At 51.2% G+C, this 13,917-nt stretch overlaps 1 protein-coding gene across 1 annotated transcript; it reads right to left on the bottom strand.

Moving 5' to 3' along the window:
- Positions 1-5,864: 5,864 nt before the first annotated feature.
- Positions 5,865-13,343, bottom strand: Lgi3 (leucine rich repeat LGI family member 3). Its single transcript, XM_021181513.2, has 8 exons — positions 12,779-13,343; positions 11,911-11,982; positions 11,200-11,271; positions 10,785-10,856; positions 10,617-10,688; positions 9,617-9,786; positions 9,310-9,474; positions 5,865-7,979 (listed from the first exon to the last, which is right to left on the bottom strand). The coding sequence occupies exons 1-8, from the start codon at positions 12,982-12,984 to the stop codon at positions 7,162-7,164; spliced, it is 1,647 nt and encodes a 548-aa protein (XP_021037172.1). The 5' UTR covers positions 12,985-13,343; the 3' UTR covers positions 5,865-7,161.
- Between the last annotated feature and the right edge of the window lie 574 nt (positions 13,344-13,917).

The following is a 13,917-nucleotide window of genomic DNA, read 5'->3' as shown; positions in this document are numbered from 1 at the left end:
CACACACACACACACACACACCCCAAAAACCAAACAGAACCATGGAGTCTGATTTGTGATGGCCAACTACTCCTGAGCATGGGACCTACCCTGGAGTATAGTTGATATACCCAGCGCAGCTCCATTGGCGAAGACTAGCTTTTCCTTTTCCAGCAGATATCAATTTTGAATAGCTTCGTGGGATGAGAGAGACTCTGGGCCCACTTCCCCTCCTCTGTGCTGGTCTTTGTGTCTGGCTTGAGTTTATGCAGGTCGAGTGCACACTGTCACAGTCTCTGAATTCATGTGTGCATCTGCCCATTTGGTCTGGAAAAGATTGTTTCTGTGAAGGCATCCACCACCCCTGCTTCTTATAGTCTGTCTGTCCCTACTTTTGCAGAGATCCCGGAGCCTTGAAGGGAGGGCTGGGAGACATCCTGTTGAGGTCTGACTGCTCTGAAGTGGCTCAGTCTCTTTATGTTGTCCAACTGTGGGTCTCTGTCAACTATTACTGCAAAGAGAAGCATTTCCGATTTACCCATGGCCTTAATCTTTGCAAAGATCTTTTTAAAAAAATGTAAGAAATGTCCTCAGGGGGCTGGAGAGATGACTCAGCTGTTAGGAGCACTGACTGCGCTTCCAGAGGATCAGGATTCAATTCCCAGCAACCACATGGTGGCTCACAACTGTCTGTAGCTCCAATTCAAGGGGATCAGGCACCTTCAGACACAAATGAAAGCAAACACCAGTGTACATGAAATAAAAGTAAATAAGTCCTTTAAAAGAAAAAAAAATGTGCTTTTGAAGTAAATGGCCCAATGTTACCGAGCAGTATATATTGCTGGCCAGTGGCTAAATGTGTGTGTGTGGCATGGTCAAATCTCTTGGGAATCAGCAACAGCCAGCTACAAGTGGCCCTGGTAGGGGGTCACAGACCTAAAGAAGTCAACTCTGCTAAGATGAATACTCCTCCAAGAGGGGAGAAGGCTACAAAGGAGAAAGACTGGTTTCTTTGCATGTGGGTTTGTTTTTGTTTTTTGTTTTTTCTTTGTGACCTCTGCCCTCTGTCTCAGTTGCTCCATCTGAAAATAGAGAGCTTACTACCCTGCCTCAACACACACACACACACACACACACACACACACACACACACACACCTTGAGGTAAGGATGCAAGCCAAGCTAACCCAGGGCTGTGGGGGTGGAAACAGGGGCAGTCACTGCCTTTTATTAGAGCGCAGTTAACGCCCACCATCTATGAGGATGGAATTGGTAATGATGGGAGCCAGGGAAAGGAGGCTTCTTGGGAATAAACAAACACATGGTGATTAGACAGTCTTAATTATTATCATCAATTTTATTGGTATTGCTGGATGTGGGAGCCAGCAATGAAACCTGCCCACAGGAGAAGCTCCCCCATGCCTTACGGCTCCCTTGCTCCTACTGCCCCTCCCCCCATGCTTTTTTTTCTTTTTTCTTTTTTTGGAGAAACAAGAAACATCTAAGGCCTTGAGGATCCCACTAAGAAGGTCCCAGACACACCATTCTTTTTTTTTTTTTTTTAAATATAGACAGGGTCCTACGTAGTCTAGGTATGGCCTTGATCTTTCTGCTTCTTCTTCCTAAATGCTGGCATTACTGGCACATGTCACCATGTTTGGTTCATGCAATGCTAGAGCTCAAACCCAGGGCTTCATCTAGGAAAGCGCTGATTGAATTTGGATATATATATATATATATATATATATATATATATATATATCCATCCATATATACATATATTTGACTCTCTCTCTCTATATGGTGTATAAGTGTTTTGCCTGCATGTATGTTTGCATACATGCGCTTGTGGAAGTCAGAAGACGATGTCACATCCCTCTGGAACTGGAGATACAGGTGCTGTTAGCTTCTATGTGGGCGCTGGAAGGACAGTCAGTGCTCTTAACTGCTGAGCCATTTCTCTGGCATCCCGGATCTGATTCTTTAGGCAGGTATGATGGCATACCTCTTTAACTCCAGTGCTTAGGAGGCAGATGCAGGCAGATCTCTATGAGTTTGAAGCCAACCTAGTCTACCTATTGAGTTCTATGACCTTCAGGACTACATAGGGTGACCCTGTCTCAAAAACATCAAACAAACAAAAACTATTGTGTTTATTGTGTTAGGACATGTAGAGAACTGTAAAGGATGGAAGAGATAATCCATCATCTGAGAACCTGATGTGAATCCAGGACCCTTGGCATGTCCACCCACTGGTTGATTCTAAAACCTCTTCCCTGACTCCAGCATTACAGCCTCTGTGCAAGTGTGGTACATGCATGGTTGTGCATGTGTGATGCATGCATGACTGTGCATGTGTGTGTACAGGCAAGGGACTTGTGAAGGGCAGCAGTTAACATCAGGATATCTTTCTCAATTGTTTCTCTACATTTTTTTCTTGTTTGCTTGTTTAAGGCAGGGTCTGACTATGCGGGTCAGACTGGCCTAAAACTACCTGTAAGTTTCTGCCTACTGAATGCTGGGATTAAAGGCACGGGCCACTTTTTTCAGGGGTGGTGGTAGTGGTGGTAAGGTCTCTCGTTGTTCCTAGCGCTCACTGTTTAAGGGAGATTGGTTGGACATTAACCCCCCCAGAATCTGTCTCCATTCCTCAGGTGCTGGGATTACCCAGATGTGCCTCCATGCTTGGTTTTTACCCAGATGTTAGAGACCAAAGCTCAGATCCTTGAGTTTCTGCAACAGGCACTTTACCCACTAGGCCATCTCCCCAAGCCAACTGAAGCCTTGTTTTAAGCTGGGTGTGGTGGCCCCCGCCTGTAATCCAAGCATTTAGGAGGCTGAGGCAGGAGGATTTGATTGCAAGGGTGGCCTGGGGGAAGGGAGGGGGGAAGGGAGCTTCCTGTTTTCATTCGCTGGAAAGAGCTCTGTGCCCACTCTGAACTCTCAAAGCTGGGACTGTCTCACCCACACAAGGCTCCTTCCTGGTCCCGATGCCTGTGCTTGGGAAAGTTAAAGGACAAAAAGTCAGAGGTCTGATGCTGGGAGCTGGGTTCCTCATGGGGGAGCAGGACGCTGGCAGCCAAGTGTCACCCTCCTAGGCTCTGGCAGAGGAAGTAGACTCTGGCTCTTGTAGCCTTTGGCCCTGAACTGTTGACACAGTCATCCAGTGACCCAGAGTTGCTAAGCAGCTCCCTGGACTCATGACTGACCCCCTCAGGCAGGTGACCAGGCAGCCGCTGCACAGAAAGCTTGGCATTCAAGGTCTGATGGAGGGAATGTCTCTCCACTGAAGGGAGTGACTTGTTAGGATCAATGTTTATCTTGCAACTGGGCAACAGAAGGCCAAGGTGTCTGGGAGACTAAAGCCAGCTCCCTTGGCAACTTCAGTGGGTATGGCTGGGGATGTAGCTGTGTTGGTATAGTACTTGCCTGATATATAAAGTCCGGAGCTCAGTACCCAGCAGCACAGAAAAGTGGCGTGGTTGTATACAGTTGTAATCTCAGCATTTGGAAACTTGGAGACAAGAGTCAGAAGTTCAAAGTTCCTTGGCTACACAGTGAGTTTAAGGCCAGCCTGGGCTATAAGAGATAATCTCAGAAGGAAGGAATGAAGGGAGAAAGGCAACCATGGATCGAGGTAGAGAGGATTCAAGGGTGTCTTCTCTGCCACATGCACTTGAATGTGACTTGAGCAGAAATCTAGACCTGTCCCTTACTACAAGCTGTAGCCAGGGACAGTAGGGGAGGATTGGGTGCCTGAAGCCACAGATGGGAGTTGGGGGGGGGGAAGGAACTCTGAGACTGCAGGTGGTGGAGGAACCCTCACTGCCAGAGAGCAATTGTCACTGAGGAGTGCCTGTCTCTCGCTCTCATGAACTCCCAGCTTGGAGTCACTCCATCTCAAATACAATCCTGCAGACCAGCATAGCTCATAAGTATGTGCCAGGCACAGTCTTCAGGAGGACGGACGCACATCTGTGTCCAATGCACTTAAAGCTCACCAAGGATGATAAGGCGGGCCCAATATGCAGTCTATTCCATGATAGATGAGCCTGCTGGTTGGGCATCATTAGACCCACTTTGCAGATAAGGAGACCGAGACACATACAGGTGAAGTAAGTATCTGAAAGCCATCCACTGCTTTTCCTCAGTAAGCGAAGTGAATCCCCATCCTCTACAAAATACGTTAGCTAATCTGCTTTGTGGGATTTGAGGTTCAGAGAAACTAGTTGGCATCAAGCAAAGTAATCCAGATGACATCTGGGCATGTGCGGTCCAGACTGGAGCTCAGAGCATGGGGTTAATACATGTTCTGGGGGTTCTCAGACCTGGTCTTCTTCTCTTGTGGCAGATCAGTGATATGTGATGCACTTGGACATGGTTTGAATGGGAATTAAAACAGTGGTGCTAGTTTGATTAGGAATGGCCTCCACAGGCTCCTCTCATATGCTAGGGCCCTCAAAGAATGGCACTACTTGAGAAGGACTAAGAGGTGTGGCCTTATTGGAATAGGTGTGTCCTTAGTAGAGAAAGTGTGTCCACTGGGGAGTGGGCTTTGAGGTTTCAAAAGCCCAAACCAGGCCCAGGTCACTCTCTCTTCCTGCTGCCTGCAGATCAGTACGTCTTTCTGTGTGCCACCATCCTTCCCACCATACTGACAATAGACTAAGCCTCTGACACCATAAGCAAGTCCCAACTAGATATTTCCTTTTATAAGACTCACCACGGCCATGGTGTTTCTTTACAGCAATAGAAACCCTAAGACAGACATATATATGACCTGTGAGAAATGAAAGGGACCCTGGGGGACAGGTGAGGAACAGGAGAAGGGAAGAGGCCTTCCTGGGGTTGTCACATCTACCGTTTCTGTCCCTTTCCTCGTTTCTTCTCATGTAAGATGGCAATGGATTCCCAATTTTTTCAAGTCTGGGGGTGGAAAAGAATGACAAGGAAAGAGACCACACAGCTGAGTGTGGCAGTTTTGCAACATGGTGCTATCACCAGGGTTCCCTAGTGACCCTGATCACTGCTTCAGCCCAAACCCTGTCTGATGATCTTCCCCTCCCCCTCCTTTTGTCCCGGGCTCTTCCTGGAGTCTCAGGGATGGACAGAATGGAAACAAGCAGGAGAGGGACCAGTGCCGCTGTGTCTGTTGGCACCTGGTCCTGAAGAGCTTTATGTCAGGCACAACGCCATGGATTTGTTTTGAGAAGAGCTCGGAGCCAAAGCGGGCTCCTGGGTAGCAGATGACATAATGGAGAGATGTTTCAGGAAGGACAGACCAGAAGGATCTGAGAAGTAGGCTGGTGGGAGGGATCTAGAAACCATAGCAATGAGGACAGGCTTGGATGAAGGTTGTAGTGGGGCAAGGGGACAGGGGAAGGATGCTCATTTGGAAACCCTCAGAGGTAAAGAGTGGGGAATTGGTGGCTGGTTAAAAACTGGGAGAAGAAGGACCAGCGTGTTACCTAGTTCTCCCAGGTGCCTCATTTTGGTGGTTGTGGTAACAATGGCAGACATCTGTCCAGTGGGGAGCTCAGAGAGCGAGTGGTAGATAGCCAGGGTGGCAAAGGGCTGAGCATGTCTTTGCCATGTTGCTTAGAGACATCCTGACCAAGGGATAGACCTAGGTCTTAGCAGGTCCGTGCCTATAATCTCCAGGAAGGAACAGTGGCCTGTGAGTCAGTCCCAGGTGGAAGAGACTCATCACTTAGCCCAGCACCTGGGTGGCATCACCACGAACTCCTAACCTTAGTGCCAGGTGACCTTGACGGCATCTGAGGGAAAGGAGCCAAGAGGAAGCTGGTATGGTCTCTGTGTACTGCAGGGATAGGTGACACAACCCTGTCTCTGCTACTAGCAAAACATCTGAGGACACCTGAGAGCTAGCAGTGGGGTGGAACTTTATTCAAAGCAAAGGAATCTTAGCATTATCCCCAGGTGCATCAGGCCGCAAGAAATCCTCTCAGCCTGATCATTTCCTACTTCAGGGCTGCTGCTCCCAGAGGACAGCAGAGGGCAGCAGAGGCCTGGTTCCCAGGTGTCCCTCCCTGCCATCCTCATCCAGCCTCCACCGAGCTGTGCCTCCGGGGGGCATCTCCATGGCATGGAGGGGTGCCAGGGCTACCAACATGTTCCTGGCGCCCACACAAGTAGCTCAGGCTGTCTCAGGATTCTTGCCTTGGCTGTTTTTTTTTTTTTTATATCCAGTCAAGGAGCAATCACACTTCGGGGTCCGCATCTCAAAGATGGGGTGAGAGAGGAGATGGCCTGAGCTTGAAAAAGCAATAGCTATCCAGAGAAATCCTTCCCACCCATGTCCATTTGAGCTGGGACTGAGTCGTGGAAGAAAACTCTAGTGAGGAAAGCTATACTGCACTATGAAGAACCCAGTTGCTGTTGCCTCTTGTTATTATTGCTTCTGGATGAAGTGGCTTTGTCCCCACGAGGCCATGGTCACGCTTACTGTTGCTATCCTTATGAGCCACACAGGGGGCACACTGGGGAGAGCAGAGAAAGTGTGGGTGCTGTAGGCACTCTCCAAGAAGAGCAGCTACGGGGTATCAAGGACGCCAGTTTGCCCAGCACCTAGTCCACTCACGTACACACCCCCAGACATGTGCAGATACGGAATCAGAAGTGTGGCGGGGTATACACAAGTATGCAGCTGAGTTCATCCATCAGTGTCCACAGGTGCATGCAGAAGGAGCATGGCATGGGAAGGCACACTTGGAAGTGTGGGCACACCTGCAGGGAGGCTGCAACTGTGGATGCCAAACAGGTACACAAGCACCTCGGGCATCCAGAGGAGAGGCCAGAGGGCAGAAAGCTAAGCTGAGAAGAGAAGGCTGTGGCTCACCCCTTCCTGCACCCGCTTTGTCACTCAGACACACTAGTGACAGAGCAGAGCAGGGAGCACTGAAGATCAGGGGCTGTTGGTGCGCACATAGAGAACCTGGACACTGGATGCCTGGTGAATACGTAGGTGCTGATTACAGTAATGGGAATGGCTCCCCTGGGCTAGTCCCTGGTGTGTGCCCAGGTCCACTTCTGTGTGTATGTGTGTGTAGCTACATAGACAGGTTGGCCACCTGTGACTTCACTTGGGGCCACAAGTTGCTCACAGAGGTCCCCACCCATCATACAGTGCCATCCTGAGGAACCCAAAGGACTTAACCCCCCTCTAGGCACTAAGGTCCACCACAACATGTCGGTACACCAGTGTTTGTCCCTTGAAACTGGGGGCCAGGAGCAGCTGGGCATCTCCAGCAGGCATGTAGCAGAAGGCCCGGGGGGCCTGTACTGCCAGCTCTTGGAACCGCACAAATTTCTGTCGCCCCTCATCCCACTGGTAGATCTGGGTGAAGGAGAAGTCACTGCCCAGTGCCAGGTAGCGGTGACCACCCACCAGGAAGGGCTGTAGGGCCAGCGAGCCTCGGGAGGGAAGGGCTTGCACCTCAGAGAAACGGGTACCTTCCCAGCGCAGGATCTTGGAGTCGCCAATGTAGCGGCTAAGGCACAGGTAGCTGTCTCGGCCAGCACGAAAGTGTTTCACGGCCTGGGCATCAGGTACCTGAGTCACCTCTCCCTGAGCCACAAACTGTTTCTGAGTACGACTCCATTGATAGATGACAGGTGCTTGCGAGCTGCTAGACACAATTAACCGTGGTTTGCCCTCACCGTCCACAAACTCCAGGTCGGTGTCGCGGTGCCAGGCGTGTAGGGCCTGGTGGGAATAGAAGCCATTCTGGTGCCAACGGTAGAGGCTGGTGGCGCCTGCCTTGGAGCTGTCAGCCACTGCAAAGAACCAGTCACCATCGATGCGGAAGGCTTCCAGGTCATTGGGTTTGCGCACGCGCTGTGGGTCGATGTCCTGCAACTTGGTGAAACGTGTGGTGTTGGGGTCCCAGTGGTAAATGTATGAGCCACCAAACAGCTGGGCCACAATGACATAGAGCTGGCCATCCACTACCATCGGCTTGCAGTGCACAGCTGAAGGGGCTGCCAGGACAAAAGCACTCGGGGTTAGGCAGTGTTGGGTAACCCCACCCACCCACCCACGTGAAAGGCCAGCCTCTGAACATGCTCCGCAACTGAGATCTGCTATAGAGTTCCGCTCCCAGTGCAGTCCCACCCAGGACTCAGGGGCCATAATTAGCTTAGTTTAGTTTGTTGAGACAAGGAAGCCCCGGCTGGCCTGGACTTTACAATATAGGCCAGGCTGGTCTTGAACTTGCAACGATCATCTTTCTCTGCATCTCAAGTGCTCTGGATCCCAAGTGTGAGCCACCATACCCCGGCAAGCTTTGCTTTGTTTTATTCTTTTCTTTGAGACGGTTATCACTATATAGTCAAGTCTGGTCTTGAACTCTCCAGATACCTGCCTTCATCTCCGAAATGCTGGGATTATAGGTTTGAACAATCATGAACGGAGGGGCTTTGTGCACGCTAGGCAAGCATTCTACCAAATGGGCTTCATTCCTAGCTCTCAGTATTTAATTACTTACTTAATTAAATAATTCGTTTGTTGGTTAGTTTATTTATTTATTTAGAGGTGGAGTCTCTCTATTATGCAGATCTGGCTGACCTTAAGCTCACAGAAACCTGCCTGTCTTGCCTCCCAAGTGCTGGGGTTAAGGCATGTACATTATAGATATTATTTGGTATATACTGGCCTTCTTCAAAGGATAGGGTAATCCTGATAGGATAGTTTCTTTCTCCGATACCTTTTCAGTTAAATGTTTCATTTATTTATAAATTAATTCACTTTATGTGTATTTTTTAAAAAGATTTATTTATTGTTATATGTAAGTACACTGTAGCTGTATTCAGACACACCAGAAGAGGGCGTCAGATCTCATTACAGATGATTGTGAGCCACCATGTGGTTGCTAGGATTTGAACTCAGGACCTTCAGAAGAACAGTCAGTGCTCCTAACTGCTGAGCCATCTCACCAGCCCATTTATTTATTTATTTATTTATTTATTTATTTATTTATTNTAGCCCTGGCTGTCCTGGAACTCACTCTGTAGACCAGGCTGGCCTCAAACTCAGAAATCCACCTGCCTCTGCCTCCCAAATGCTGGGATTAAAGGTGTGTACCACCACTGCCCAGCTAAAATATTTTAATTTATGTTATAAAATAGGTGTATTGATGTGTATCAGGGCTAGAATTGGTTCAAAGTGTTCATTTGTTATGAATTCNTTATAGGCAGAAACCACTTTTCATCCCTTCCTCTTCCTTTAGGAATTGACTGGAGTTAGACAAAAGAGCCTCCTATCACCTTCCCTGCAGGATAGGACCAGCAGAGGCAGGCCACACCCAGGTACCTGGAATTCTGTCATAGTCTCGAAGCTGTCGCTCCACATAGTCCCACTTGAGGATGGTGCAAGCGCTGGCACCTGGCTGGGCCAGAGCCAAGTAGAGGTCACTGGAGTAAAGGAAAGGTTCTGCAGACACTGCTGGGAAGGACAGAGTCTGGTAGAGGACAAAATCTGCAGGGACAAGAGATGTAGGTTGGTGGAATCAACCTCAAGGAATAAGGCACCAACCCACTGGGTGGTAGTGGGAACCTGGCTATAGCAGCTGGGTGTGCCCAGCTGGGTGGCCTTCAGCCGGAGGGGAGGCACATCCTACCAGTGGTGATGCAGTCGAATTCCCGAAGAGGCAAGTCCTGCACCTTGTGCTCCTGGAAGCGGGGCGGGCTGGCACAGTAGATGGGAGCCACCGTGGTGTTGGTGTGTGCCAGCCACTCCACCAGCCACTTTACCTTGCAGTCACAGTTAAGTGCGTTGCCCCGGAGGTCTCTGGATTGTGAGGGTGGGACACAGACGGGGGCAGACCCTTAGCTGCTCTGCCCACCAGCCTACCTGGCCTTTAGAAGCTGCCGTGGAAGGCTCACACATAGCTAGGTTGGACCAGGCCCCCACAGCATCTGCCTAAGTCTCTGCCCTGCTTACCTAACTAGCCAGGTGTCTTTGGCTTTTAACTTACAATTTTAAGTTTTGTAACACTGGGGATTGGAACCCAGGACTGCACATTCTAGGCAAGTGCCTCGAACTCAGAAATCCGCCTGCCTCTCCCTCCCGAGTGTTGGGATTAAAGGTGTGCCACCACCACCGCCTGGCAGGAGGCAACTTTTTACTGTTTCTGACCCTCACGCTTCATCCTCCTGAGTAGCTGAGACTCCAGGCCTGCACACTTGCAGGCACTTTTTGCAACAGGCAACCTATTCCACTCTATGTCACATCCCTCTTCCTCAGGAGTCAGGAGCTTCCATTTTATCTTATTTATTTTGGTATAAATAATAGCAAATGGCTGCAGATATGCTTGCGTTCTTTAATGTTAATTCAAATCAACCAAACATTCAAACAAACACACATGTTTACCCTACACATCTAATGTGCATTTGAGAAAGGCTGTGTGGTCCTTGAAGAATCCCAGTTTGGAAGGCTCTCAGTTACATCTAACTTGACTTCACCTTCACAAAGCCCTCAAACCCAAATCCTCCCAGTCTCTGAGCACCCTAATTCTGACTCCCACACCTCTCCCTCCAGGGGGATGCTCTCTGCGGGATTGGATTCAGAAAGGTGTGCCCTCTGTGGCATTGTGGGAAGAGGCAGGGTTCAGGTCTTACAAGTCACTCAGGATGTCCAGGGGACGGAAGATGTCTCTGGGCAGTGTCTGCAGGTTATTGTTGGCCAGAGAGCTGCAAGAAAGAGCCCAGGATCACTTAAAGATCGTGACCATATCCAGAGGTCACAGGGTCTCCAGTCCCATGTGGGTACAGGTGTCAGGTACTCACAGGTGTGTCAAGGACTTCAGTCCTCTGAAGGTAAACTTGGAGAGAGCCCAGATGTCATTGTTCTCTATGAAGCTGGAGAAAATAACAACCTGATTTAGTTGCCACTCAGAGTCCCAGACCACCCCCCCCCCCAGTGGTGATTTCCTTACATCTGAGGCCAGATGCCAGCACAGGAGCCAGTGACAGGCTTCCACATGTGCAATAATGCCACACCATAGTAGTGATGGGACATTAGGCAAGATGACAGGGGCATGGGAGAAATGATCCCCCCCCCCCGCTCATCCTACAGTCAGGGCACTCAAGGGCTCGTCCCTCCCACCCCGCTCCCAGCCTTCCCCCTGCACTTTCCCTCCCATCCCACTAGGGACTGGGCCCCCTCCTTCCACCCTGCCCTTGACCCTTCCCTCCCACACACAGGTACTGCAGGTGCGACAGTCCTATGAAGGCATTGTCTCCAATCAGTGTGAACTTGTTAGAGTTGAGTAACCTGGGAAGACAAAGCAGGAATTAGACTTTGTGAGGGTGTGCCTGCTGCCCATGCCTACTGCCTCACCCATGAGCTTCCTCAAGACTGGACTGCCCTTCCCCCATCCCTCAGGACCCCTGGTCAGCAAGGCCTGGTGTGAACTTGTTTCCATGCCCCAAGATCCCTGTTAGCTCCTGAATATGGTGGGAGGCAACGTTATGCTGCCGAGCTGGCTCCTGGCCCACTTCCATGGCATCTCCTCGTCCAGTCTTCTCATCCTCACCTTAACCCACCCTAGCCCTGCACCAACAGCTGTCCATCATGCCTCCCGAACTCTGACTCCTGGGGTCACCTGTGTTTAGCACAACCCTCTCCTCTGAAGTGTCCAGTTTCTGGCACTGGGCCAGGCCATTTCAACCCAACTCCCTAGACCCCCTAGAGAAGTGGAGTCTAATGCTCTATCCCCCATTCTTGGCTTCTGTGTGCAGTTTCCCTGCTACCCGGACTCCTGACTTCATGTCACTCCATCTTCTGCTTCTAATCGGGACATCTGCATTTTCAAACCCTCCCTCCACCTACTCTCACCCAGGTTCAGCATCTGTCGGGTTCTACCACGTTCCCACCACGTTCCCACCCGCCCTTCCACAAAGCTATCCATACAAGAACTGCAACAACGGCAGATGGGAGAAGGCTCCGTCCTGGATCTCTGAGAAGGCAGCATTCACCAGCGTCCTGCAGGGAACACAGGAGCCAAGACTGTGTAAGTGTCTGAAGGACCTGTACTGTGGACAGAGGTGGACAGGGCAGTGGCTTCTGGGTTCAGCAGCCCTAGCCCCCACCTGCAGCTACCCTTTCTTCCCCCAAAACTCAATGTCCTCCATTCTTCTCCCCCTGCTGCCTCCAGAAGCGACAGTGGCCCGAGGCTCACCTTCCCTCTCAGCCAAGAGCAGGTTCCATTACCAGCATCAGCACCATTACCCAACACCCACAATGTCTTGGTGCTGCTGAGAGATGGGGCAGCAAGAAGGGGGACCTCACAGTCTCTCTAGCCCCACAGGCAAAGGGGTGGGAGTCATGGGCCAGTTGCTGCAAGTGAGGCTGGCCCAGCTGTGTGCACAATAGCAGACCCAGTGGCAGTAGTCTGGCCCATGCCAAGGTACCACGAGGGCAAGCATACTTGTCACCCCTCCCCCTGCTGCTATTAGTCCTGCTTTCTGTCCTTGGTGTGACCTCACAGGGTGGGGCCAGCATGCTCTTGTAGACACTCCCTCCAACCCACACACAGTAGGTCTCTGCGCTGCTGATGGTGATGATTCATCCTTGGCCATGAATTCTGGTTTACCCAAGCTATGGCTGCTGTATAGATTGCAGCGCTCCCTGCAGACTGGGGCCTGGAGTCCCCAGTTCTGAGGATACCTGGGAGTGCTCCTGGTCCATATCCTCTTAAAAGAGGAGCAGGGTTTCTCTCTTCCAGAGCTTTCTGTGCCTTCTTTCCTTTCCCCACCCCCAAGGCTAGGTAGACACTCACAGGGAGATGACCTCTGAAGGCAGGTTCTTGGGCACCGACTTAGAGTCCACGCAGAAGGCGGTGTCCCTGGTGCAGGAGCAGCTGGGTGGGCAGGGGGGCGTCTTAGGAGGTCTCTTGGCACTGACTTGCAGCATTAGGCAAAAACCCAGCGTGGACAACACCAGTAGCCTGCGCCCAGGGCCCCGCCTGGCTCGTAGCCCAGCCATGCCTCCTGCAGGGTCTCCCCAACACCAGCCTGCCGGCGCCCCGCTGCTCCCTGCAGGCTGCTCTGCCCCTCTCGAGAGCTTCCACCTCCGGGCTGCCGCAACTCTGGTGCCACCCGCTTTCTAGGCGCCACCTATTCCTCCTGACCTCGGGCGCTGACTGCAGTCCTTTCAGCTCCGGAGCTCTGCGCGGAACTAGGACCGCAACTACTGGCTGCCGGGTCTGGTGGACGCGGACTGCGGCGCAGGCGGCGGGGGCGCGCGCGGGGGCGGAGCGGGGAGGCCCAGGCCCGGCGCCCGCGGGAGAGCAGCCAAAGGATGGAGTGGTTGCACCCGTCCGCAGCGTGCCCTACCAGGCCACCAGGCTCTGCGTCTGATCTCCAGAATTGTGTGTGCAGAGAATGCATTTGTATAAGAATTGTGTCTATGCAGGGTGCACATGGATCTGTGGACCTACGGTGCACCTGTGTGTGTGTCTTGGTTTTGAGGGGGCGTAGAACTAAGGGGTATGTCGCAAGTGACTCATGTACATCCAGGTTGGCATGAGAGATTGGGAGCTTGAGGGTGCGAGCTTGTTTGCATCAGCTGAGGAACACAGCGTGCTTTTGTGCCTGTGAGCTGAAAAAGGAAAGGGTAACCGCTGGAGTGGGAAGTGTGGACCGTTTCACGCTGCACGGCCACAGTTGGAGTTGGAAGAGCCTTCGGGGTGCTCCAGCTCAGGTCTTTGTTTCATCAATAAGGAAACTGAGGCTACAAGAAAGCGAAAAGCTGCCAAACTCCCTATCTCTACTGTGTACTTGGCACGGTTAATTGGCTGGCCCTTTGGAGGAAAGGGACATTAATTTCCATCTACAGATAAGGAAAGTGTAGCCCTAGGCCCAGAAGCTCAACCTCAAGTTCACAGCAATCTTTCTACACCAGTGCTCTTCAAAGGGT

The sequence above is a fragment of the Mus caroli genome, chromosome 14, assembly GCF_900094665.2.
Source record: "Mus caroli chromosome 14, CAROLI_EIJ_v1.1, whole genome shotgun sequence".
Lineage (NCBI taxonomy): Eukaryota > Metazoa > Chordata > Mammalia > Rodentia > Muridae > Mus > Mus caroli.
This window is presented reverse-complemented; position numbering and strand designations above follow the sequence as displayed.